At 46.6% G+C, this 27,323-nt stretch overlaps 1 protein-coding gene across 1 annotated transcript; it reads right to left on the minus strand.

Moving 5' to 3' along the window:
- Positions 1-1,063: 1,063 nt before the first annotated feature.
- On the minus strand, positions 1,064-26,479 carry LOC140909334 (sulfotransferase 6B1). The gene is made up of 7 exons (XM_073338393.2): positions 26,157-26,479; positions 21,923-22,038; positions 6,635-6,724; positions 5,752-5,878; positions 3,000-3,094; positions 2,141-2,297; positions 1,064-1,644 (listed from the first exon to the last, which is right to left on the minus strand). Exons 1-7 carry the CDS (start codon positions 26,350-26,352, stop codon positions 1,514-1,516), a joined length of 912 nt encoding a protein of 303 aa, XP_073194494.2. The 5' UTR covers positions 26,353-26,479; the 3' UTR covers positions 1,064-1,513.
- Between the last annotated feature and the right edge of the window lie 844 nt (positions 26,480-27,323).

Genomic DNA, 27,323 nt, shown 5'->3' on the forward strand with positions numbered 1-27,323 from the left:
GTGTCCACAGAGAAGCCCTTTGGAAGATCCTGAGACGTTCCAGAATAGATTACTGTCTGTCCTGGTGCCATCTGCAGATTTAGCCTACAAAGTTTTTATCAAATTAGCAAAGAAATGAAATGGTTTAAGATTATTATTGATGTAATGCAAGGCTGCATACTATCCCCACTTTTCTTCTGCACTTCCTTTTCGTGAAGAGAAGAGTGATGGTTGTTGCTGAGGATACTGATGTTCTTTGGGCAAGAGATAAGCTGGAGAATTTACCTAGATTTAGCAGATGACAGTCAGACCGGATACCAACATGGATGGAATGAAAAGAATTGTTATGAGCATAAAAGCAGACACGGCCTCAAGTGGGACTTGGTATCTGTATGCAGAAGTCCAAGATTATGTAGAAAGGAGAGAATACAGTCAACAATGACAGATGTACAACTGATGGAGAAAAATACAAAAGAGTTGATGACTGTTTATCTTGTAAGTCCAATATCTTATAATGGCTAGCTTACTAAAGAAGTGAAGAAAAGATTTTGGCAAAGCAAGTAGATAATTTTCTCATTTGTCAAACCTGGAAAAGTAAGAAGATACATCTACACGCTGAAATGAGATTGTACAATGCTATTATCCTTCGACACTACTGTATGTGCCAGAAATGTGGCAGATGTTGGAAGTACACAAACAGAAAGAGGAATGCATTTCACCAGCTTTGTTTGAGAAGAATTTTGGAAACTCATTGGTTACACGATCTCTCCAATGTAAGTGTTGCATGGCACGAGTCAACAGACTATGGACTCAGACAGAGATGACTACGGTGCTTTGGCCATGTCATCAGGTTACCTCAAGGCAGAAGCACGAGGTATATCTTAGCTGTGTCTACACTGGGACTTCGTTGGCAAAACTTTTTTTTAACACCCCTGAACGACAAAAACCGCCACCCCGAACGACAAAAGTTTTACCAATGAAAAGTGCCGGTGTGAACCTACCGACAAAACTGCTGCTTCTTGTTGTGGATGGAATTTTTTTGTCGGCAGGAGAGCTCTCTCCTGACGACAAACAGCAGCTACATTGCGCGGCTTTTAGCAGCATGGCTATAGCGGCACAGCCGTGTTGCTAAAAGCTGCATAGTGTAGTCGTAGCATTCTATTGGATTCCACCCGGAGGGAAGAGAAGGCATGAAGGATAAAAAATGGCCTATTGCAAGACAATTGCAAAAGTTGTTGCCATCATGGAGACAATTTACAATTGAGTCAAACATCTTGTTCTGGACAGGCAGCAGTAGGAAAAGTGGGTTGCCTCATGTGCCACTATGCACAGGAGATTCTAAGCCTAAATAAGTCACAGATGGGCAGTATTTGGACCACTAGCCTTATTTACTGTGTCTTGGGTTTGGTTGTTTTTTGTGTGAAAATTCTTGCGTGAAAGGCTAATTATTTTAATCTCTACGTTCTCAAACAAAAGGTAGTAAAATAGATGATGTTTCTGAGTAAATGCTAATGTCATTCTGATATTCAAGGATTTAATATTTGCAGTATTTATCATATTTTAGCCTGGCTCCCAGTTTCGTTCCTGCTAAACATTCTTCAAATTTGGCATCCATTTCTTGGCTTTGAGCTTCAGTGAACAGATTCTTCCAATCTCCAACAGTACCTGCAAAAGAACAATGAAATAAACTCATAAATATTCCTGGAAGTATAAGATCACCTGTCAGGTAGCGGTAGATAACAATGAAATGCTGACACAAACAGTTGGAATGACTGAACTTATTGCCACATTTCAAATCAATATGAGGCTTCAATGTGGATGGTGTTCTTAAAATTTTAGGTTAAAGAAAACCCTTTGCACTAAATTTTACAGGTATATATGCATGCACCTTTTACAACCAAGGTATTTTCCACAGAGCTCATATTTTGAAAGAACAGCATTCAGTGCCTGAGTGATCATCTAGCTAGGGATGTCCTTTTTCAGGAGAAGAAAATTCATTATCAGCTATGAATTAAATGCATTAGTTCTGCATTTGGGACCTCCTGAAATGGTCACAACAGTCATGCATCTTATCAAGCCTTTTAAATGTTAATTAGCTCCCATGACCAATTTGGATACCTGTTCTAAACTCTAGGCCTATCATCGCTCTGTATAAATGTACCTTTTCTGAAAAGGATGGGACCAAATTTTCCATGTGTTTCTTGGGATTTATTGCTCATTGATTCAAAGGCGGCATTCTCTGCAATAGACTGAATCTTCTCCTCAGGCAGAGAGAACCCCAAAAATTCAGCTATTTGTTTCACTCCTTGAGGTAAGTTCTGAAAAACAAAAATGCGATAGAGTTATGTATAAGTTAAAGCAAACATGCCAGACATTTTCCCTCTATCTTGTCAAATGAATGTAGTTGATAATATTCTCATCCATACAAAGGGCAGAACATTAGAGAAATATATTCAGTTCAGCAGCAGGAAGTTGCAGGAATGATGGTTACTTTTGATAAGATTTTGGAATGTGCCTCCCTTCCCAAATGGCAATGTGTTAAGTGAATGCTCTCAATCTTCTGCATGGATCTCTTTATTTTAGTATTAATTACTACTGATAACATTTATCTAGCCACATCAATTAGTATTGTTCTATATAAGCATTGGCATTACCTAACCCAGAGAATTTACAGTTTAAGATCCTCAAACTGCTAACATGGACATGCTTAACTTTAAGCACGTGAACAGTCTCACTGAAGTCAATGGGACCACTCTCATGCACGTGCTTAATGTTGCAGGATCAAGGCTGTCGTGCTTGAGGAGGGAGCTGGGCTAAAGATAGAAGGGCTAGTAGCCAGTGGGAAAACAGGCTGCAACATCATATACCTGTTCTCTGCACAATAAGGTTTTGCCTGGGACAAAATGAAAACTGGATGGGACAAGATGCTTGAGAATATACTGAAGGGAGCAATTCTGTATCAGAACTGAGTACAAGACCTAATAAGTCTTTTCCATTTTTAACTTTCTACACATATTTACCTCTTTCATTTCTTCATAGGTGATGATCATGATATTCTCTTTATCCATGTGTTTGTTCCAGGCAAGAGCATAGTCAAAATATGAGCTCCAGCAGACTAAAATGAAGTTAAGGCAGACAGGTCAAAAACAGAAGATAATTTAAAGTAATATTTAAATTGCCCCAAGATGAAATGTATAGGTTAACTTCAACATAGAGTCCTGGAGAGCTTAGATCGTCTAATCCTTCAGTACTCTGTTCTTAGTTCTTTTTTTTTCCTTTTTCTTTTTCTTTGGGGGGAGGAGGGGACAGATGTTATTTTGGAAGTCATTCACTCCAGACTTGACTTTTCACTTTCTTCTTCCAACTATTTTTACATAATCAAGCTATACCGTTTCTACATGACAAGTTTAAAAAAAAATCTGTTTACAACAAATTAATTCTTGAATACATTTTGTAGTAATCAGTAACACAGCCATGTGTGTATATTCAATCTATCACATAACCAGGCTAACATTGCACTTATGAAATGGCAAAGTTAAAAAAAAATAACCCCAACAACACAGATTTAAGGTCCTGCAAACACTCACCATACGAATAATTTCCTTTACTTTAGTGGGATTATTAATGTGAGTAAATTTTACTCACATGCATAAGTGCTTGCAGGGATAGGCCCTTACAAAATATAAACAATTAGTTTCTACCAGTATACATTATTTTCCAATAATTGTTTACTAGAATATGGCACAGACTCTTTGCTATATTAAATTTCCTCCATTTGCTTCAGGGGCTGTAAGGCAGTTTATGGTTACGGTTCCCTGATTCTCTGCCCAGCTCAGACCTGGCTCCACGGTAACTTCAAGCAGCCTAGAGGCTACTCTAACCTATGGTATGTGGCAAAGTCCCCAAGGAACTATTCACCAATTAAGATTAGTCTCTTGACACCACCCCTGTGCCAGTTATAGCGGCAGAATAGTACAAGAATCAAGAATGCCAGCTTTGCATCCATGGAAAGCTCTCCTACATCAGGGGATTTCTCAGCCGGACAGATCCAGCTGAATTCTGGTCTCTTTCCTGACAGAACTGCACAAAAAAAGGGGTGAAATAAAGAGACTTTGCTTATATCGTACATAGACACTGAATTATACTGTCAGCAACTTCTCAAAATCCCTGAAATGCACCTCAGTGTCAGAGTAGCTAGTATGACAGAGGGTTTGGCTTGATATTTTGTTAAAGTGCTGTTCTCTGCAAAATGAGTATGTAAAACAAGGCACCTTCTTACTAAACAGGTCTGTTTTCCTAAGTATATACAGTGCCCTCTCTGCTTACTTTAGGAAATAAAATGCATCTTAAAAGGAGTGAAAAGCATTAAACTCTGCCAAATCAGCACAGTTAGGAGAGTACAAGCTGGAATCTATTCCATTTTGTGCAACATCATCTTCAAAATAGCTTGCTAAATTGGCATGACAGGCCAGTGGGGTTGTACAGATGTTACTAAGAGTGCAGTTTGGCCTGCAGAGTCCTTATCACTGGCAGCGGTGTTGAAGAAGGAAAGAGCCCAACTTGATTCACAAATCCCAGATGGAATTTGAGGAGCTGGCAGTTACATAAAACATTGTTTGTTTGTAAGCCTAGCACTTCTGATCTGGAAGTAATAAAGAGATGTGTACAAAATCCACTATGCCATTTTTACAGTCTCTTTTTCCCCTTTACAAGAGAACTTCACTTGAAATGCTGGGTGGCTCTCACTGTCGTTTTCCTTGAGTCTGTTTGAGCCCGATTGCTATGAAGCTTCTTGACATGACAGGAAATCTGTAACTCATGTCTGCTCCCATTGCTTTGACAGCATGAACGCTCTTTGGAATACTCTTCTTTCCAGCATAATAGTGCTCTTTGTCAACAGATGATAGTGAGACTAATACTGAGTTCTTCAGTTTACAGAAAGGGGTTTATCTATTTCAGTTGTAGGTCAAACCTCTGCTCAATTATAAATAAAGAGCCAAATTTTCAAAAGTGCCCAAGAGATTTAGAAAACCTGAATCCCATTTTCAAAAGTGATTTCGATATAATGGGCAGATAGGTGCCAGGTGGAATTTTCAAAAGTGCTTGAAGTCTATGGGAATTAGGTACCTAGGTGCTTTTTGAAATCTCGCTAGGCATCTATCTGCATGTTTAGGCACTTATATGCCTTTAAAAATATGGCCTTTAGGTGATTAAGTCTCACTGAAAGTCAATGAGGGTTAGGCTCCTAAGTCACTATGGCATTTTTAAAAATTTTATCCCAAACCTTTATTTTGAATTGCTCTAAAATGTGTACCCCTGCTCTGAGATGCAAATGAAAGCAAGAGAAAAAAGTAGCTGAGAACAAAGGGGGAGAAACTCACTCATAAATCTAGTTGTTAAGATGTGAAATCAGAAGAAGGATAATGCCTGCCAGAAAGAAAAGGAAAGCTGGAGTTTACCCTTTGTGTGCTGGGGATGAAGTGGAATCCCTGTATACTGCACCATCCTGACCATTTGAATATCTCCACAGCAATGCTCCGAGTGCTGAGCACTGCTCAGGGTTGAAGAAGAGTGAAGCACCTTTGACTCCTTAGCACCAGCTCCCCTGCCCTCCCCAACCCAGATCATTAGTTTGAATCCATTTGGGATTAGTTTTTACATGATGATCACAGACTCCCTTTTTGGACTGCAGACCAAAGAAGAGTTGAGAACACTGTACTAGAGTGTTTATAAACGCCACTAAGAAACATAGCAAAGATCTAATAACTGTACCTTCTCCACTCATGAACTTCTGAAAGAACTCATCCCAGGAGCTGACATTTGGAAGCCCAGGATTTTTGTTGTAGAAGTGGTAATAGGATACAGCTGCATCTTTTGGATTTCGAAGTAACACCAGTACCTTTTAAAACAGCAAAGGCACATGAGTCTTTGGTATTTTAAGGTAACCTTTGATCTCAAGGGTCCTGCATTAAAAACGTATCAGCTCTTACAGGAACTGAAATTTGGAAAGTGAGGCCCCAATCCTGCAAATTGATTTGTGTGGAGAGACCTTACACCTGTTTGGAGCCCCTATGACTTCATGGGGGTTCCATGGAGCAATAAGGGCTATCCTATACAGCTCACCTTGCAGGGCTGGGATCTAAGATTTGACCTTTGTGTGAATTACAAACAACCACCAGTAAAAACTGAATTCCACTTTTATAGTGAAAGATGTCAGATTATGGGATCTGAAAAAGCGAAGTAGAGAACTAGAGTTGGTCAGGACTTTTTCAGTGAAATGTTTTTTCACCAGAAAATGCTGACTGGCCAAAAGTTTTCCCAGAAATTTATTCATTTCTGGTTAAAATGGGAGGGAGAGAGAAGCATACACACACACATCCCAGAATAGCCAAAGTCCCAACAGTTACGGCATTAACTTGGAACATCAGAGACCCAGGTTCAAGTCCTTGCTCTCCTCAATTTGTTTTTTCACAAAAAAAATTCCACCGTTCTTGGTTACATCCCAATGCCGAACAAAACCAAATGCTGTAACCTTGAATTTTTTTGTGAAACTGAATTCCTGTTTTCCAGGCAATCCTGTAGAGAACTTTTGCCAGAGGAAAACTGGGAGTTGCTTGGAAAGTGAATAATATCAAATATTAAAATGCTCACTTACCTTTGCGTTACTCCCCAAAACAGCCTTGGGAATATTATCACAATGGAGATATGTGATAAAAAGACGTGGCGAAGGTAAACTTTTTATTTTCTAAATCAAAACAAAAAGTATATGTGAAAAAAAAGGAATCACAACATATCTACCTCGAATATGTTGACAATTTATAATATGTGTATGTGACATTGCACCCCATAATGTTTTATGGAAATATGCTTATGAAAGTAAATATGACATAACTAGAACATGTTTTATGCTAAATAGGCCATATAACATATCTCTGCAAAGATTATGATCTACTGAATATATTCATCCTATTTGTATGCATGTATCGTTTTTGTTCTCGAAGTTATGAATGTTGGCTGTGTACTTGTTTGATTGTAAGTCGCCTTAGTAAGACATTTGGTCAGCTTCTTTAGAAAGGAATTTGCAAGTTAAGTGCCCAGTCAAGAAACACTTAACAGACAATGGTTCTTGGAAGACTTCAATCCACATAAGAAGTCTACCTGAGGACGTTGAAGGTAGCATGTGAACAATGGCTGCCACCTGTAAGCTCTGAGTCATGCATGGACATGTGACTTGCCCATGTGACTCCAAAACTCCATTTTGTAGCTGGTTTCTATATCGGGGAGGGGGTGTCCACCCACAAGAGAAAGTCTATTTCAACCCCTCCATTTTGTCTTCAGCTGGCTCAAGAGATAGCCCTCCACCCCCAAAGGATACCTGAAAGAAACTGGAGCAAAGGAAGGTAACAATAGCAGGGGTGAGTGATTGCTGGATCCAGACTAGAAAGAGACTAGTCTGTAAAAGAAGCTTACTGGAACATCTCTGAGAGTGAGATTTCATCTGTAATCACTTTCTTACTGTATTAGGCACAGGCTTGCGTGTTTTACTTTACTTTACAAGGTGGTTTTACTGCACTCAACACTCGTCCCTCTGCAGTTTAGCCCTACTGAAGTACAGTACCCGCTGCACTGTACTCCAAAGGAGAAGGTTGGATATGATACCTGGACATACCCAAATCTTTAACAATCCTGGGACCCTCCCTTCCCCCAGCCCCCACAGTGCTGATGTGTTTTTTTGTCTCTCTCCTCCGGTTGTTTTTTAATAAGATAATTGTTTTGGTGTGAAAGCAATCTTTATTCCATTAATTGAAAGCAAAGAGAGCCCCACAAAGGAACAGGCAGTTTCCTTACACTTTCATAGTGCATCGTCTGCACCAATCACAATCACCTCCTGGCATTACAAGAACTGCACTCCTGAGCATAGCAACAAATCTTAGTGGCTTTCAGCTTCAAATTGCTCCCTCAAGGCATCCCTGATCCTATGGACCCATGCTGCGCCCCTCTAATAGCCCTGGTCTCTGACTGTTCAAATTCAGCCTCCAGGCACTGAGCCTTAGTGGTCCAGCCCTGTGTCAAGCTTTCACCCTTCCCTTCACAAATACTATAGCGTGTACAGCACGCAGCTATAAGCATAGGAATATTGTCATCGGCCAGGTACAGCCTCCCATAGAGGCAGCGCCAGCGGGCCTTTAAATGGCCAAAAGCATACTTAACAGTCATTCTGCACTTGCTCAGCCTGTTGTTGAACCGCTCCTTGCTGCTGTCCAGGTGTCCCATGTATGGCTTCATAGGCCACAGCATTAAGGGGTAGGCGGGGTCTCCCAGGATCACAGTGGGCATTTTGACTTCCCCTACGGTGATCTTCTGGTCTGGGGATAAAGTCCCTGCTTGCAGCTTCCTGAATAGGCCAGTGTTCCGAAAGGTGTATATGTCATGCGTTAACGTCCGTGAAACACCCACAGTGATCCACAAGCACCTGAAGAACCATAGAGAAATACCCCTTCCGATAAATGTACTCAGTGGCTAGTTGGTCTTGTGCCAGAATTGGAATATGCGTGCCATCTGTCGCCCCTCCGCAGTTAGGGAAGTCCATTTGTGCAAAGCCATCCACAATGTTATGCATGTTGCCCAGAGTCACAGTCTTGTGGAGCAGGATGTGGTTAATGGCCCTGCACACTTCTGTCAACCTGAGTCCAACTGTTGACTTTCCAACTCTGAACTGGTTAGTGACCAATTGGTAGCAGTCTGGAATAGCCGACTTACACAGTGCACTCGCCACGCGCTTCTCCAACAGCAGGGCAGCGCTCATTCTTGTATCCTTGCACCACAGGGCTGGTGTGAGTTCATCACACAGTCCCAAGAATGTGGCTTTCCTCAACCGAAAGTTCTGCAGCCACTGCTCATCATCTGAAACGTGCAGGATGATCCCACCCCTCAGTGCTTGTTTCCCGAGCCCAAAAGCAGCATTCCACTGTGGTCAGCACCTCCGTGAATGCCACAAGCAATCTCGTGTCATGGTTACTACGCGTGGTGAGATCAATGTCAGACTCCTCTTGCCTTTGTAGTTTAAGGAATAACTCCACTGCCGCTCATGACGTGTTGGTCAGAGCGAGCAGCATATTGGTCAACAGTGCGGGATCCATTCCTGCAGACCGAAGAGGCAGGGCACGCAGTACACAAACCTTTGAAAGATGGCGCCAAATGCAGACAGAAGCACAGGGATTGCTGGGATGCGAAGCAATGCATCACAGGGCATTGGGAGAGGACCCAGGATGCCCCGCGACCCCCTCCGCCTTCCCACAACTCTTAGTAGAAGAAGAGATGCTCTGTGGGATAGCTGCCCAGAGTGCACCACTCCGAATACCACTGCAAGTACCACAAGTGTGAACACACTGTTACGCAAGCAGCTGACGGTGTGAACACACAACAGCAGTTTCTCGTCAATGCTCTCTAAGCGGCGCTGAAACTGCCGGCACAGTAACTCTGCCAGCATAGACGTACCCTTAGTCCTGCAACACTGTCTCAGATTTTACCCAGGTTTTGCTCCATTGCTGTCAGTCCATATGATCTCTTAACTGAGGTTCCTAAATAGTTTCAAACGGTAATTAATTAAGTCTCACAGCACCTCTGTGACAAAAATAAATAATATCTCTGTTTTACAAATGAGGCAACTGAAGAGGAGAGATGAAATGTCTCGCCTGAAGCCAGACACAGGTCTCCTAACTCTGTCTCCCAATCTTGTGCATTACTTATAAAACCACATAAAGAAAAGTAACAGTCCATCAGGTGTTACTACTCATCGTTTGCAATTATAACATATAGACACACACACAGCCATATACACTGTTAGAGTCACACATTCCCCTGACCTTGCAAAGACGTAGGGCTTGGCTACACTTGCAAGTTAGAGTGCATTATATTGGCCCCAGGCATCCTAACTTCTGAGGTGTCCACAGGGCCATCCCTAGCCATTTTGGTGCCCTACGCAGGTCCCCCTCACCCCCATGGGGGGGCTGTGTAGGGCCCCAGGCCTCTGCAGGGAGAAACTACCCACCAGCCCTCACCGGCGGAGCAGAGCAGGCTGGGGTCGGATCACTCCACTTCCTGCCACCCGGTGAGTACAGGGCAGTCAGGCCCGACCCCACACTTATGGGGTGGCGGGAAGTGGAGTGACCCTGCCCCAGCCCACTCTGCTCTGCTCCCTGGGCTCCCAGCCTTGGGGCCCGGGGGGGGAACAGCCCCGCAGCACTCACCGGCAGTGTGGCTGGGAGGCAGCGGAGCGGAGCAGGCTGTGGCCAGGTCGCTCTACTTATTGCCGCTGGTAAGTGCGGGCCCAACTCCTTGCAGTCCTCAGGGGAGTGGGGACGGGGCTGGGGTGGAGCAGGGGCAGGGGCTTTGGGGAAGGGGTGGAGTGGGGGCGGGGCTGGGGCAGAGCAGGAGTGGGAAGAAGCCAGGCGGAGCAGAGGAGGAGGTCATGGAGAAGAGGCGGAGCAGGGCCTGGAGCAGCACGCAGATGCTTAGGTCACCAGGAAATTTAGTGCCCCAAATCTGCTGGTGCCCTAAGCAGCTGCGTACGTTGCTTATGGGTAGGGACGGCCCTGGGTGTCCACACTGGGAAGGCACTTAGAGCGCCTGGACTCTGCAGCTGGAGCGCTCCTGGCAATCCACCTCCACGAGAAGCATAAAGCTTGCTGAGAGACGTGTTGCATTACTGCACGGGGATTGGCCTCCGGAAACATCTCATAATCCCCTGAAGTCAAGTGGCCACTCTTCTCATTGTTTTGAACTCTGGAAGGTTGGTTTTTTATGAGAGTATCCAGTTTTGAGAGCTCATTCTTAATCTTTCCCTGTTTGCTGTAGAGGATGTTGATCAGGTGGTTCCGCAGTTTCTTTGAGAGGGTGTGGCACAAGCTGTCAGCATAGTCTGTGTGGTATGTAGCTTGTAATGGCTGCAGGCAAGCGGATATCCCCTTTCAAAGCTCCATTTCTGACAGCCGGCATGTTTATCTTCTCCGGGACACAAAGCAAACCATTACTGTGGAATGCCACTGCTGCCCAGGCACGTGTGTGTGAGTGGGGGGTGGGGGGGTCTGCTGCCATCTGAACTTACAGGACAGCATGCTGACACACACTGCCCCCGAAAACACACTGTCTCTCCCCCGACATACACACAACACAACTGTCACACTCCACTCCACCCCCTCCTCCATTTGAAAAGCACGCTGCAGCCACTTACACATTGGGATAGCTACCACAATGCACTGCTCTCGGTGGCGTTGCAAGAGCTACTAATGTGGCCACACCACTGGGCTTGCAGCTGATTGTGTAAACACACGGCAGCGTTTTCCTTGCTGCGGTCTCCAAAGGCCGGTTTAACTCCCAGCACTCTGCATCTGCAAGTGTAGCCAAGCCCTTAGGCATAGGCTCGACTTCACTTTGGAAAAGTCACACCTTAAACTAGGATGGATAGAAATCAGAAATAATCAGCTAATGACTTCATTAACCTTTTCTTCTCAAAAGATTTTTAAAATATTGCACTCAAAATTGACACCAAGGATTGGAAATTCTAATACAGCAGTAGGAGGTCCAGATTAGAGTTAAAATTAATTTCTGTTCTTTTAGCATTTCAGTGGTATGCTCTAACCAGGGTTCAAACTCCTCCTCCCCAGCAAATAATCTTAACTTACGACAAGAGTCTGACTCAGCATGGGGCAGCACAACCTTTTCCAATATTTGCCCCAGAGCTTTTGTCCAATCATCAGCTGAGGCTGCAGCCTCTGAGCTAGAAGCTGCTGAGCCAGGGCCCAACAAACCTGACATATTAGCCATTATACGAACAGTAATTTCCTCAAAATATAAGCACAAACAAAAAAAATATATAAATTGTTTCCCAATGTAGTGGATCACTCAACAGGTGCTTGCGAGGGGTACTGACCCAAGCATCCCGGACGAGCCCCCAAAAATGTAACCCTTCTGCCCGTCAGAGTTGGCAGCAACAAGGGCCGGGTTCAATATCTAGGGGTTCCATTCCAATAACACAATGCAAACCGGCTCGAGCCCCCACCCAGTGACCTGGGACAAATATATACCACCCCCGCTGGGCGCCTCCAAGAGGCAATACTTCCCCTCTCGCAAGCACATAGTCTGAGTGTAGCAAAAGTCTTTTAATAACAGAGAGAAACAATGTGGCATTATGTTGGGGAAACACCACCAACAGGATTCATAACACAACCCCACCCCAGGCAAATTGGGGCATGCCCTTTTCCCTTTGGTTCTTGAGTCCAGCAACCCCAAATCACCCAAAGTCCCAAAAGTCCAATGCCCCAAAAGTCTCTGTCCCTGGTCAGGGCAGCCCCAGAGTTCGAAAGTTTATCTGCGGAGCTTTACCTCCCAACCTGGGTGGAAATGGGACGGGGGTAAGAGGCACCTTACGTGATCTGAAGCTGACCGCCCCATAGCTCCATAGCAGCGCTCCACTCCGCCAGCTGCCCCACAAACTCCTTCGCTCAGCTGCGCTCCGCTCCACCAGCCGCCCCACGAACTCCTTCGCTCAGCTGCACTCCGCTCCGCCAGCCGCCCCACGAACTCCTTCACTCAGCTGCGCTCCGCTCCGCCAGCCGCCCCACGAACTCCTTCACTCAGCTCCACGGCCCACAAGCAGCTCCTGCCATCCAAACACTGCTCCGCGTCGAACTGCTTCACCAGCCGTCCCGCAAACTGCTCCACAATATATCTTCAGGCTCCCCCACTACTTAACACAACACTCAGTGATTTCAGCTCTTAGGTGAATTCAGCTTATAGTAGGGGAGCCCCAGTGCTGGTGCACTGTCAGCCCAAAGTGAGCTCAGCAGCCTATAACTAGACTTCTAATGAAATCAAAATTAGCTCTGATATTCCACAGTGGAGAGAGGAGGACGTGCAATCAGCATATAAGGCCCTCACCAAGGGGCCCATACCACCAAGTATTAATACTTGTCCCCAGCCTCTCTCCATTCACACAGTTTTGGAACCCATGACCCTTGCCTAGTGAGTGCTACTTAGTTGATGGTGAATCCCTCCATCATAACAAAAGGCCACGTACAGTTCCAAGCACAGTTCCCATAATCAGGGTAATAACAATTTATTCTTCCTGCCCCAATAACAGAGACACTGGGGATCCCACAGCAGCCAAAGTGACCATTTGGGCAGCTATGGTCTCATTCTAGGTGTGGTGGGTGTGCCTATGCAAATGAGATCGGCCCCTGAAGTTCTTTTCCACAACTTGCCACACCTCACCACCAGATGTCAGGGTGGAGCTCATCCAGACACTGCTTACATCCTCCCACCAGCCGAGACTTTGTCGTCCCGACAAATCACACTCCCTTTATACCAACTCATTGGTTTCCTCCAAAGGGCCTCAGGAAGTCCACTTTAGCTTCCACAAGCCTGTGTGCTAAATGTATTGGCTCCTCACTAGTCACCCCAGGTGCATCATAAGTTAACCGTTTCACTGGTCTTATCACCCTGTCTCGTCTATTGAGAATCTCTGTTGCCGAAGTAGGGGGAACATCCTCCTGAGTGACGGATGGAGAGGCTTCCCTGGAGGGTCCCTCGGCTACTGGTGTAGGCCCCTGCACTCCTAGTTCTAACGCTGGAGGGTCCAAGGTGCCCAGGACATCCTCTACCTGTCTGTCCCCATTGTCCAATAACCTGTGTGTGTCATCACAGGGGGGTCTCATCAGCAGCACCGGGGTATCAGAAAGGGGCCTAAATAGTTCCGCCATTGGGTTTAGGGCGGAAGAGGGAAAACTCTCGTTTGGTTCAGCTGATCGAGACTGAAATCTTGTCTCCATCCCAGGATACACCAGGGTGGTGTCTTCCTCCTCAGACTCACTCTCAGATGTGCAGAATAGGGGTAAGTTAGCTGCAGGGGGCCCACTGTCTGTGTTGGATGGCGGCTTTGGTCTAGCACCTCTGTTCTGCCCGGCGGCCCTGCCATGGCCCATCTCACAAGGGGTGCTTACCAATTCCCCCACAGGGAGCAAAAGGTTTCTATGCACCGTCTTTATTTGCCCTGGACCGTCTTCAGGTTTGATCTTGTAGACCGGCAGATCTCCCAGCTTTTCCATCACCAGGTAAGGTATTGCCTTCCATCTGTCAGCTATCTTGTGTTTGCCAGCAATACCCAAATTTCGCAGCAGGACTCTGTCCCCCGGCTGGAGCTCCTGCGAACGCACTCTAGCATCATATCGATGTTTGTTGCGGTCTGCGTTCTTCCGAGCCGCAGCGGTAGCTAAGCGATAAGCATCCCGCAGCTTTTCTCTTAGTCGGGATACATATTGCTGATGAGTTTCATAGCTATCTCCATCCTCTGATACACCAAAGCACAAGTCTATGGGTAATCTTGGTTCTCACCCAAACATCAAGAGATATGGAGTGACTCCCGTAGCATCGTTCTTTGTGGCATTGTAGGCATGCACCAGAAATGCGACATGCTGGCTCCAGGTTGCCTTCTGCTCTGGTCGCAAAGTTCCCAACATATCTAATAGGGTTCGATTGAACCTCTCTGGCTGAGGATCACCTTGGGGGTGATAAGGCGTTGTCCTAGACTTTTTAATTCCTGCTATCTTCAGCACCTCCTTCAGAAGGTGACTCTCAAAATCCCGCCCCTGATCAGAGTGTATCCGAGCCGGGAATCCATAGACTGAGAAATATTTGTCCCACAATACTCGAGCAACGGTGGTGGCCCTCTGATCACGTGTGGGATATGCTTGTGCATACCGTGTAAAATGGTCAGTCACTACTAGAATGTTTCCAACATTCCTCTTGTCTACCTCTACAGACAAGAAATCAATGCATACCAACTCCAAAGGTTTGTTGCTGGTGATGTTCTTGAGATATGCAGCCCTCGTGGGCAGAGTTTTCCTTTGAACACATCGAGCGCAAGTCTCACATTTCCTGCGAACATCTTCAGCCATTCGGGGCCAATAGAACCTACTACGAATAAGTTCCAGGGTCCTCTCCATCCCTAAATGCCCAAAGTCATCATGCAGGGCCCTCATGGCCAGGGCTCTGTACTTTTTTGGCAGTACTAGTTGTGCTCGTTGTTTTTGTAAAGGGTCAGTGGTCATTCGGTGTAGCACTCCCTGAATCAGTTTTAGTTTGGTCCATTCTCTCAATAGTAGTTTACCCTCCGGGTTAGGTGGGACAACCGCAGCTGGGCTTCGCCCCTCCCTTTTGGCAAGTAGTGTATCACGAATGTCAATATCTTGCCGCTGGGCTTCTTGCCAGTCAGCCGCATTGAGCATGGGCAAAGGAGATTGGTCTAATGCAATATAGTTCACCGAAGCAGAAGGCATGCATTCAGGGGGCAGGCCCAAAGCTTCTGCAACACATCCCTGAAAGCCTTCACGGGCCTCTGGCCCTCGGCGACTCACACTGCAAATAGCTCTCACTCCATCTGTGGGTATCACAGCAACTTCTGGAGCCTGCGGACGCCTGGACAATGCATCTGCATCTACATTGCTTCTCCCTGATCGGTACTGAATGCTGAACTCATAGCTAGCCAAGGCGGCCACCCATCTCTGCCCTGTAGCATCCAGCTTAGCACTTGTTAACACATAAGTCAGTGGATTGTTGTCTGTCCACACCTGGAACTGAGCACCATACAAGTAGTCTCGAAATTTCTCAGTGATGGCCCATTTCAAGGCTAAAAACTCCAGCTTGTGGGTGGGATAGCGAGTTTCACAATCAGACAATCCTCGGCTGGCAAAGGCTACAGGTTTACATTTGCCTTCCACTTCCTGGTACAGGACTGCTCCCAGACCCTCCAAACTGGCATCAGTATGCAGGATAAATGGTTTGCTTGGGTCAGCAAAAACTAGGACTGGAGCATGAGTTAGGCAAGTAATGATTTCTCGAAAAGCCCTTTCACATCTCTCATCCCACCGTGGCCCAAATGGTGCAAAGGGGCCATTGTGTCTCTGCACAGAAGGCTTTGGGGACCTCCCCTTATTCTTGGACTTAGATTTGTTCTTGCTGGACTGATGTCCCCTGGTAAGATCATTCAGAGGCTTTACAATCGTAGCATAGTTTTTCACAAATCTGCGGTAGTAGCCACTAAATCCAAGGAAGGTCTTGAGTTCTCTGTAGTTACTTGGACGTGGCCATGTAGTGAGTGCTTCTATTTTATCAGGATCAGTACTCACACCTTCTTGGGACACAATGTGACCCACATACTTCACTGAGGTTCTGCAGAACTGGCATTTGTCAATTGAAAGCTTCAGACCATAATCCTCCAACCTATCAAGCACTTTAAGAAGTCTTTCTTCATGCTCCTCTAAGGTTCTTCCAAACACAATCAGGTCATCCAAATAAACTAACACTTGCAGTAAATTCATGTCTCCCACAACTTTCTCCATGAGACGTTGAAAAGTGGCAGGTGCTCCAGAAATCCCTTGGGGCATGCGTTCGAACTGATAAAACCCTAATGGGCAGATGAAGGCTGTCTTCTCCTTATCTTCTTCTCCCAGAGGGATCTGGTAGTATCCACTTCGAAGATCCAACACAGAGAACCACTGGCTTCCCAGCAAACAGTCTAAGGCGTCTTGCACTCGAGGCATAGTGTACTGGTCGACCACAGTACGGCTGTTTAGGGTGCGGTAGTCAATACACATCCGGATTTTCCCATTGTTTTTGCGGACTACCACAATGGGTGAGGCGTATGGGCTGCGGGACTCTGTAATGATGCCATTCGCAGCCAGCTCCTGAAGATGATGTCGCACATCTTCCATCTCAGAGAGAGCAATCTTCCTAGATCTCTCCCTGAAAGGTCGAGAGTCATGTAGTCTGATATTGTGCTCTACTCCTTTTGCACATCCCACATCCCACTCATGCAGTGAGAACACCTTGGATCTTTCACAAAGTTTCTTCCTCAGGCGATCTTTCCAGTCCTCGGACACTGGTGAATCTCCAAAGTCAAACTTTGCTGGGTCTATTGTCGGAACTTGAGTTTCACACTGGGGTTTTACAATCGACTCAGGCTCAAAGAGGTCTGCTATCTTTTGTCCTTGCTTCACAAAAATATCATGACTCGTTTCATTAGCAATCAGTATAGTCACCCTTTCCTGGGCTTCAGCAGGTAGGGTTATGACTCCACTGGGGACCAGCACTCCTTCAGGGAGCTCTCCTCCCATCGGCTGCTCTATCATTGCTAACGTCCCTTTACTGCCTTTCAGACAGGTACTCATGACAAGCACTTCTTGCTCCGTCCTTGCAGGCACTACTAAGGGGGTTGTGCCCGCGTACTTCAGTGCCCCAAGCGGTAGCTCAGATGTGTCCCTTTTAGCGCTCTCAATTTTCCTATAGGCTTCAGCACAAAGCGTATGGATCATCAGGGTATTCAGGTATTGGTCCCCAGCCCGCCTTCTGCAGTAATCCGCGAGTACCTTGAAGAGACTGGAGTTGGTCCCTATCAGCACAGACACATCAGAGGTCCCTTTAGGGTCAGGGCATATTAAGGCAGCTGTGTCTACCTCTTCTCTCACCCCAGCAACCTCCTCTGGGAATTCCAGGTGCACTATGACATACCCTTGGTAGGGGTATTCATCCATGCTGAGGCCACACAGGCCAAGGCCAGTCAGTGGCTGTATAGGCAGGTGCCTAAGCATCTGTTGGTAGAATGACTGAAATATAATAGTCACTTGAGATCCAGTGTCAAGCACTGCTTTACACTCCACCCCTTCGATCCTCACCATGACCTCTGCTCGAGGCCCTATCAGTCCTGCAGGGATCCCAGCTGGACAGTCTTTTCTGGGGGAATCTTCAAATCCTGCAGACCTGGGGGGTCCCCGTCCCCAGACCCTCTGGCAGCTACCGGATCTCTCCCAACTGATCCTCAGCTTTCCATACACTAAGGAGGGGTTTTCTTCATTACGGCACTTGGCAGCACTGTGTCCATCCTGACCACATCGGTAGCAGAAGAATTGACCTTTCCCCCTTCGCCTGGGGGGGATGGTGGCTCTAAGTGCGGGCTTCTCAATCGCCACAGTTTGAGGCTTCTTATTCCTGGAAGTCTTAACTCGGTCAACGGTACTTTGCAGCTCAGCTATCCATTCCGTCAGGACCTGCATTTGTTGGGCAAGTTCCTCTCTGGTGCTCACCATCAGTACACTGGCCGTTTGCAGTGGTGTTGTGCTGGCTGGCTCCGATGTTTGGGCTTCCCAAAACTCACTGGCAGCCTGCCTTTCTTCCTCCTCTCGGACCTCTTTTATCAGCTGGGAGTAACTTGGGGGATGTTCCCGTCGTTCTCTTAGCCGGAGATGAAGTAGAATCGGGTTCTGATACTGAGTTCCTCTTACAATTTGAGCCAGTCTGGTCTGATCCATCTGCTCAGCAGTCACTGCTCCCCTCATGACAGCTCTCTGAAGCAGTCTCTCCAGTCTCTGTATGTAGGCTGAAGCCTTCTCGCCCTTTTGTTGTCGGGAATTAAGGAACTTACAGTAGCTGTCTTCAGGGCCCTCTACGCTCCCAAAGTTGTGTTCAAGGGCCTCTAGGCAGTCCTTCACACTGACCCCAGGGTCAATGAGCTTCAGGGTGCGAATCACATCTAATGCTGGGCCGCCAAGGCTCTCTATAAGGCATCTTCGCTTTTCTGCATCTGGTACGGCCCACTCTTGCAGCATTTCAGTGGTATGCTCTAACCAGGGTTCAAACTCCTCCTCCCCAGCAAATAATCTTAACTTACGACAAGAGTCTGACTCAGCATGGGGCAGCACAACCTTTTCCAATATTTGCCCCAGAGCTTTTGTCCAATCATCAGCCGAGGCTGCAGCCTCTGAGCTAGAAGCTGCTGAGCCAGGGCCCAACAAACCTGACATATTAGCCATTATACGAACAGTAATTTCCTCAAAATATAAGCACAAACAAAAAAAATATATAAATTGTTTCCCAATGTAGTGGATCACTCAACAGGTGCTTGCGAGGGGTACTGACCCAAGCATCCCGGACGAGCCCCCAAAAATGTAACCCTTCTGCCCGTCAGAGTTGGCAGCAACAAGGGCCGGGTTCAATATCTAGGGGATCCATTCCAATAACACAATGCAAACCGGCTCGAGCCCCCACCCAGTGACCTGGGACAAATATATACCACCCCCGCTGGGCGCCTCCAAGAGGCAATACTTCCCCTCTCGCAAGCACATAGTCTGAGTGTAGCAAAAGTCTTTTAATAACAGAGAGAAACAATGTGGCATTATGTTGGGGAAACACCACCAACAGGATTCATAACACAACCCCACCCCAGGCAAATTGGGGCATGCCCTTTTCCCTTTGGTTCTTGAGTCCAGCAACCCCAAATCACCCAAAGTCCCAAAAGTCCAATGCCCTAAAAGTCTCTGTCCCTGGTCAGGGCAGCCCCAGAGTTCGAAAGTTTATCTGCGGAGCTTTACCTCCCAACCTGGGTGGAAATGGGACGGGGGTAAGAGGCACCTTACGTGATCTGAAGCTGACCGCCCCATAGCTCCATAGCAGCGCTCCACTCCGCCAGCTGCCCCACAAACTCCTTCGCTCAGCTGCGCTCCGCTCCACCAGCCGCCCCACGAACTCCTTCACTCAGCTGCGCTCTGCTCCGCCAGCCGCCCCACGAACTCCTTCACTCAGCTGCGCTCCGCTCCGCCAGCCGCCCCACGAACTCCTTCACTCAGCTCCACGGCCCACAAGCAGCTCCTGCCATCCAAACACTGCTCCGCGTCGAACTGCTTCACCAGCCGTCCCGCAAACTGCTCCACAATATATCTTCAGGCTCCCCCACTACTTAACACAACACTCAGTGCAAACTGCTCCACAATATATCTTCAGGCTCCCCCACTACTTAACACAACACTCAGTGATTTCAGCTCTTAGGTGAATTCAGCTTATAATAGGGGAGCCCCAGTGCTGGTGCACTGTCAGCCCACAGTGAGCTCAGCAGCCTATAACTAGACTTCTAATGAAATCAAAATTAGCTCTGATATTCCACAGTGGAGAGAGAAGGAAATGCAATCAGCATGTAAAGCCCTCACCAAGGGGCCCATGCCACCAAGTATTAATACTTGTCCCCAGCCTCTCTCCATTCACACAGTTTTGGAACCCATGACCCTTGCCTAGCGAGTGCTACTTAGTTGATGGTGAATCCCTCCATCATAACAAAAGGCCACGTACAGTTCCAAGCACAGTTCCCATAATCAGGGTAATAACAATTTATTCTTCCTGCCCCAATAACAGAGACACTGGGGATCCCACAGCAGCCAAAGTGACCATTTGGGCAGCTATGGTCTCATTCTAGGTGTGGTGGGTGTGCCTATGCAAATGAGATTGGCCCCTGAAGTTCTTTTCCACAACTTGCCACACCTCACCACCAGATGTCAGGGTGGAGCCCATCCTGACACTGCTTACAAGTACACAAAAGTCAATTTCATTTCAAATCACACTTGTTTGCCCGTGTTTTAATCTTTTATAACATGTTTTATAACAAGGGGTGGAGTGGGGGCGGGGCTGGGGCAGAGCAGGAGTGGGAAGAAGCCAGGCGGAGCAGAGGAGGAGGCCATGGGGAAGAGGCGGAGCAGGGCCTGGAGCAGCACGCAGCTGCTTAGGTCACCAGGAAATTTAGTGCCCCAAATCTGCTGGTGCCCTAAGCAGCTGCGTACGTTGCTTATGGGTAGGGACGGCCCTGGGTGTCCACACTGGCAAGGCACTTAGAGCGCCTGGACTCTGCAGCTGGAGCGCTCCTGGCAATCCACCTCCACGAGAAGCATAAAGCTTGCTGAGAGACGTGTTGCATTACTGCACGGGGATTCGCCTCCGGAAACATCTCATAATCCCCTGAAGTCAAGTGGCCACTCTTCTCATTGTTTTGAACTCTGGAAGGTTGGTTTTTTATGAGAGTATCCAGTTTTGAGAGCTCATTCTTAATCTTTCCCTGTTTGCTGTAGAGGATGTTGATCAGGTGGTTCCGCAGTTTCTTTGAGAGGGTGTGGCACAAGCTGTCAGCATAGTCTGTGTGGTATGTAGCTTGTAATGGCTGCAGGCAAGCGGATATCCCCTTTCAAAGCTCCATTTCTGACAGCCGGCATGTTTATCTTCTCCGGGACACAAAGCAAACCATTACTGTGGAATGCCACTGCTGCCCAGGCACGTGTGTGTGAGAAAGAGGTGGGGGGTGGGGGGGTCTGCTGCCATCTGAACTTACAGGACAGCATGCTGACACACACTGCCCCCCAAAACACACTGTCTCTCCCCCGACATACACACAACACAACTGTCACACTCCACTCCACCCCCTCCTCCATTTGAAAAGCACGCTGCAGCCACTGACACATTGGGATAGCTACCACAATGCACTGCTCTCGGTGGCGTTGCAAGAGCTACTAATGTGGCCACACCACTGGGCTTGCAGCTGATTGTGTAAACACACGGCAGCGTTTTCCTTGCTGCGGTCTCCAAAGGCCGGTTTAACTCCCAGCACTCTGCATCTGCAAGTGTAGCCAAGCCCTTAGGCATAGGCTCGACTTCACTTTGGAAAAGTCACACCTTAAACTAGGATGGATAGAAATCAGAAATAATCAGCTAATGACTTCATTAACCTTTTCTTCTCAAAAGATTTTTAAAATATTGCACTCAAAATTGACACTAAGGATTGGAAATTCTAATACAGCAGTAGGAGGTCCAGATTAGAGTTAAAATTAATTTCTGTTCTTTTAGTACACAAAAGTCAATTTCATTTCAAATCACACTTGTTTGCCCGTGTTTTAATCTTTTATAACATGTTCCCACATACAAAAAGTAATTGAGAGAATTAACTTCAAATTACTTGATATGGAAGTGTATACCCACTCTGTAAAGTGTTTTGTACTTATATGAGATACTGTAAAATATAGACATTTAAAAAAAACTAGATGCTAAAAATAAACTTCCTGAATTAGTCCATGCTGACCTGAAATTTTTCTGGAACTCCAAATTCAAGAATTTGTAAATGCTTTATTCGTGGTACCTCCTTCCTTACAACTGCGGATGTCAAGTCATTTAAAATGTGTTCAATCCAATTAGTTCCTGAAACATAAAATAACTGTTAGAAGGAGCCAAGCAGGAATTTCAGAACTGTAGCCTGTTAAATATCTAGCATAACTTTCTAAAGAGTCAGTATACTAGTCCTCCATATAACTTGTAGGTGTTCCATTATATAGCTTGTAACAGTTGTAGGTACACAATTTTCAGACAGAAGTGTGATTTTTACATTGAGTGTGTCTCTTTAATGCAACATTGGGGGCGAGAATGAAATCCTGTGCTTTGGCAATTACAAGTTAAGTTATATATCCCCCGCACAACTGTACTTTATTTACATTGCCTATGTGTATATAATGGCAACCCTTGTAAGCACTTTAAGGCTGCTGCTTCTGCTATGTACAGCTTGTGAACACAGTGTAAGGATATGCCTACACTGCAATAAAAAACCCATGGCACCAATAGCCTGGGTCAACTGAATCTCACAGCCTGGGTCAACTGAGTCAGGCTCGTGGTACTAAAAATAGCAGTGTAGACATCTGGGTTCAGGGGAGCCTGGGCTTTGAAATCCCACAGTGGGGGAAGAAGGTGTCAGAGCCCAGGCTCCAGCCCAAGCACAAATGTCTACACTGCTATTTTTAGCTCCGTGTCCCAAGTCCTGTAAGCCTGAATCAATTGACCTGGGCTCTGAGACTTGGTGCAGTGGGTCTTTTATTGCCGTGCAGTGACTCAGATCTTGTTGCTACACAGAATCTCCTTCATGTAGGAGGAGGAGATCTTTGCTGCAAGACTGAAGAACAGAGAAGTGAAGATAAGGTTTCCCTGCAACATCCTCAAACTGCCACCTGCTCTTTCTCTATTCCCCAGTCAGCTCAGTTACTACACATATGCTTCCTTTTGGGTTGGCAGGGAAGAGTAGAGCACGGGCTGTGCTCAGGAGTAACTATCTGTGGCAAAAAAAGAGTATTACTGGGAGAGGAATGCCTTTGTCCAACAATCACACGATCCCTGCAAGGGTACTATCATGAGTCTGGGAGAGCCGAGTTCAAGTTCCTTCTTCTCATCAGGAAGAGGAGGAATTCATCTGGGAATCTTCCACATCCCAGGTGAGTATCCTAAACACTAGGCTAAAGGTTCATAGATTCCAAGGCCAGAAGGGATCATTGTGATCATCTAGTCTGATCTCCTGTATAACACAGGCCATAAACATCCCCCAAAGAATTCCTAGAACATATCTTTTAGAAAAACATAATCCGTCCCCTTCCCCCCCAAGTCATTTTGTGCAATTAGGCTGCCTCTGAGGACACCTAATGGATCAGGCCCTACAGATGAGATAGCTGGGACAGTGCCTATCTGCCTCTGGCTTGAGGATCATGATGGGCTTAGGTGTGAGGTAGGCATCTGGGTGCCTCCCAGAGGCATCAGTGTATTTGCCCAGAGGAAGAAACATAGGTGTCTGGGAGACTTTTACAGCAAAAATGGAGGTGGTGAGTAAATTTAGTTTGTCTATAGCATAGGCAGCAGCTGAACTGGGGATTTGTAAATTGGAATGGTGCCTAAAGCTAGGACTTTGGTACCTAAGTCTGGAGTTTGTGCATCTACATTCCTTTGTGGATCTGGGCCAAACAGACACCAGCCTAAATATTACCAAGTGTTCTGAAAAAATCATCAGTCTTGGGCTAAGAACAGCTTCGATAAGGGTATTGAATGGCATGTTGTCATAACCATACAGCTACGGGTAGCCTAGAATTCCTCCTTACCTGGAAGGGATTAAGAAGCTCAGATAGCCTGGTTGGCACCTGACCAAGAGGACCAATGCGGAAAGGAGATACTTTCAAATCTTGGGAGGGGGGAAGGTTTTCTTTGTGCTCTTTGTTTTGTGTGGTTGTTCTCTCTTGGGACTGAGAGGGGCTAGACAGAAATCCATCTTCTCCAACCCATCCCAATCCAAGCCTCCAATATTGCAACCGGTAGAGGTAAACCAAGCAAGGCGGATTAGTTTATCTTTTGTTTTTCTTGTGAATTTTCCCTGTGCTAAGAGGGAGGTTTATTCCTGTTTTCTGTAACTTTAAGGTTTTGCCCAGATCATCTGTGTTTTGAATCTGAATACCCTGTAAAGTATTTTCCAAACTGATTTTACAGAGATGATTTTTACCTTTCTTTTTCTTTTTTTTAATAAAATCCTTCTTTTAAGAACCTGACAGATTTTTCCATTGTTCCAAGACCCAGGGGCTTGGGTCTTTGATCATTTTGTAACCAATTGGTTAGGATATTATTCTCAAGCCTCCCCAGGAAAAGGGGTGTAAGCGCTTGGGGGGATTGCTGGGGGAAGAGGAACTCCAAGTGGTCCTTTTCCCTGGTTCTTTGTTAAATCACTTGGTGGTGGCAACGTTACTTAAATCCAAGGTACAAGGGAGAATTTGTGCCTGGGGAGTTTTTAACCTAAGCTAGTAGAAATAAGCTTAGGGGATCTTTCATGCGAGTCCCCATGTCTGTACCCCAGAGTTCAGAGTGGGGAGGAAACCCTGACACATGTATCCCCCAAAAGTGGTGCTATTGCACCCTTAACCTACTGGTGTGTGAGGGGGAGATTCTGCCAAGCAGGACAGCAAGTTGGAACATGAGGTTAAATCCCATCATGGGTTTTGTTATCCCAGCTGGGAGTGTCTCCCACAGCAAGGGCAATCAGGAACCTAGTTAAGCTCAGACTCATAAAAAAGGAAAGGGCTGATTTATTTTCACAAGAAGCGGAGACAGGGTGTTACTAATGAAAACCAGGACAGTGAGCTCTGGAGGTATGAGGGATGCCTTTCCTGTTTCTTTACAGTTGACTGTTAAGCTACATTAAGAGAATGTAGCCATGGATTTTCCTGATTTGTGTTATTCTGGCTGAATAAGAACCCTACATACAGAGGTGCAAGTAAGCCGGTACGCCCCGGTACGGCGTACCGGCAAGAGCCCGTGCGCTGTACCAGGGTGGACCAGCTTCCCCAGGTGGCAATTTCAAGGGCCTGGGGCTCCCAGCAGCGGCTGGAGCCCTGGGCCCTTTACATTTCCACCAGAGCCTGGCTGCTGGAGCCCTGGGGTCGCGGCGGTGGGGCTCCAGTGGCTATTTAAAGGGCCCACGCTCGGAAGGGGCCCTGGCTGCTCTTCTCTGCTCCCCGCTCTCTCCTATGGGGGCAGAAGCTTGGTGCTGCCTTCTCCCGGGGTTCTGTCCTGCTGCTGCAGGGCAGGCTTCGCTGGCAGCTCAGCTCCCCCCTCCCCCGCCTCTTCCCCCAGTGTGCTGCGTTCCCCCTCCCCCACTCACTCTCTCTCCCTGCTGCTGATAAGCTGTTTGCTGGCATGAGGAAGCAGAGAAGAGGTGGGGGCGGGGCCTTGGGGAAGGGCATGGAAGGGGGCATACCCCCTCCAGCCCCCTGCCGTGAGCCGCTCAGGGCAGGGAGCTGGGAGCAACCCCAGCCCACACCCCCAGCCCTCTTCCCTGTCTCCTGCACCTCCCTCACACCCTCATGACCCCAGCCCTCTGCCCTGACTCCTGCACCCTCCCACACCCCATGCCCTGACTCCTGCACCCCCCCACATCCCCACCCTGAGCTCCAAACGGGAGCTCCTGCACCCTCCCCCACCTGTGTCTGAACTGTCTTGTCTGTGTCTGTTCTAAACTAGTGATGGGGTCCGTGCCTCTTTATACCGGTGTACAGCTCTAAGCCTGCCATTAGTGTGTTATTAACAAAGTTTCGGGGCAGTTCAGATTCTGTTCTGGCTCTGAATTCTGTGGACTGACCCCCATCTCTTCACCATATATATGAAGGTATAATGCTACATAGGCACAAAAAGGCAGAATTACAGCAACTATAGGAATCAAAAGCTTAAAATTTCCTGACACTTGTATATTTAAGCTCACCATAATCTTGCATGATTCTTTGTATTTAAGTTATTACAGCCAGCAGCATGTCTATCGCTGCTAGATTAAACACACATCTGAAATTACGGAGGAGGAAAACACATGGCTCACAAGCACACTGTTTCCCTGTGACAAATGAGGATTTACTACTGCATGTAGCATTTGAATTTCAGTGCTTTTCTGCATTCTTAGAAAATGATCACATATATTTGACATCTAAGCACTTTTCTTTCAATTTTGCACCAAAAAAATCCAGACTTACCGCATTTAGGATAAGCAGCTAGGAACACATCATCTTTTCTAACTTCCATGGTGTCCAATGCTTGGAAGGTCTCAGCGCAACACAACACACTAGGGTATAGCACCCCCTTGTACGTGATCAGCAGCTCCTCAGGTTTTTTCCCTTCAGCTGCATCAAGAACTGCATCTATTTCCCTAGCAAAGCTGCTCATAGCCATGGTTGGAGTTTGCTTTGCCTTTTGCCAGACTCTGCCCTTAAACCGTGTCTCTAGTCCTCTTTGGGAGGAGAGAGAGGAGGAGGCTGATAAGGAACTCTTCCATATGAACTCACTGGCTTCTCTGCTGCATCACCCTGTTTCTCTTGTCCAATAAGGGAAAGCCAAACTAAAAGAAGTGTTGACTTACAGGCTCCTGGTGTGAACTCTTCGTCATGAACTGTAATGGATTTCAGCCAGTGTTGAGCATTACATTTAACTTGCGCTTTCCTTTGGTATGAATTGTAATGGGAGAAACTTCTGGTGGGATAAGGGTGAGAAAGAAATTGTGCTTGTTCAGCCCCTCAGCCTCCATGTGGAATGGAATACTCTTCCACCTAACCCACTGGCTGTTAAGTTTCCACCAAAGGTAAAGACAGATTTCAGAGTAGCAGCCGTGTTAGTCTGTATTCACAAAAAGAACAGGAGGACTTGTGGCACCTTAGAGACTAACAAATTTCTTTGAGCATAAGCTTTTATTTTGAGCATAAGCTGTAGTTCAAGTACTCCTGTTCTTTTTACCGAAGGTAAAGGTATCTGTTAAGCACCCTGGGGAGTTGCTGATGTAGAATCATGCTGCTGTTTGTGTGCGAACTAGAAGTTGTAAAACTGGATGAGTCGCCACAATGACAGGAAAGAGAGAGGACTAAAGGGAGATGGGTTAACTGCTTCTCAGGCTTACAGTGGTTTTAAAACAGAGAGACTGGGATCTCTTCAGAGTAAAGATTGTCTCTAACTTTTTCGTCTAAGCCTAATACTGATAGCCAAGTTAGGGTTTTAGGTAAAACCAAAAAGACAGCCTTCACTGTAAAGGCTGGATACCCCAGTATCTAATACACCTCTACCCCGATATAACTCTGTGCTTGGGAGCCAAAAAATCTTACCGCGTTACGGGTGAAACCGTGTTATATCGAACTTGCTTTGATCCACCGGAG

Source organism: Lepidochelys kempii, chromosome 3, assembly GCF_965140285.1.
Source record: "Lepidochelys kempii isolate rLepKem1 chromosome 3, rLepKem1.hap1, whole genome shotgun sequence".
Lineage (NCBI taxonomy): Eukaryota > Metazoa > Chordata > Testudines > Cheloniidae > Lepidochelys > Lepidochelys kempii.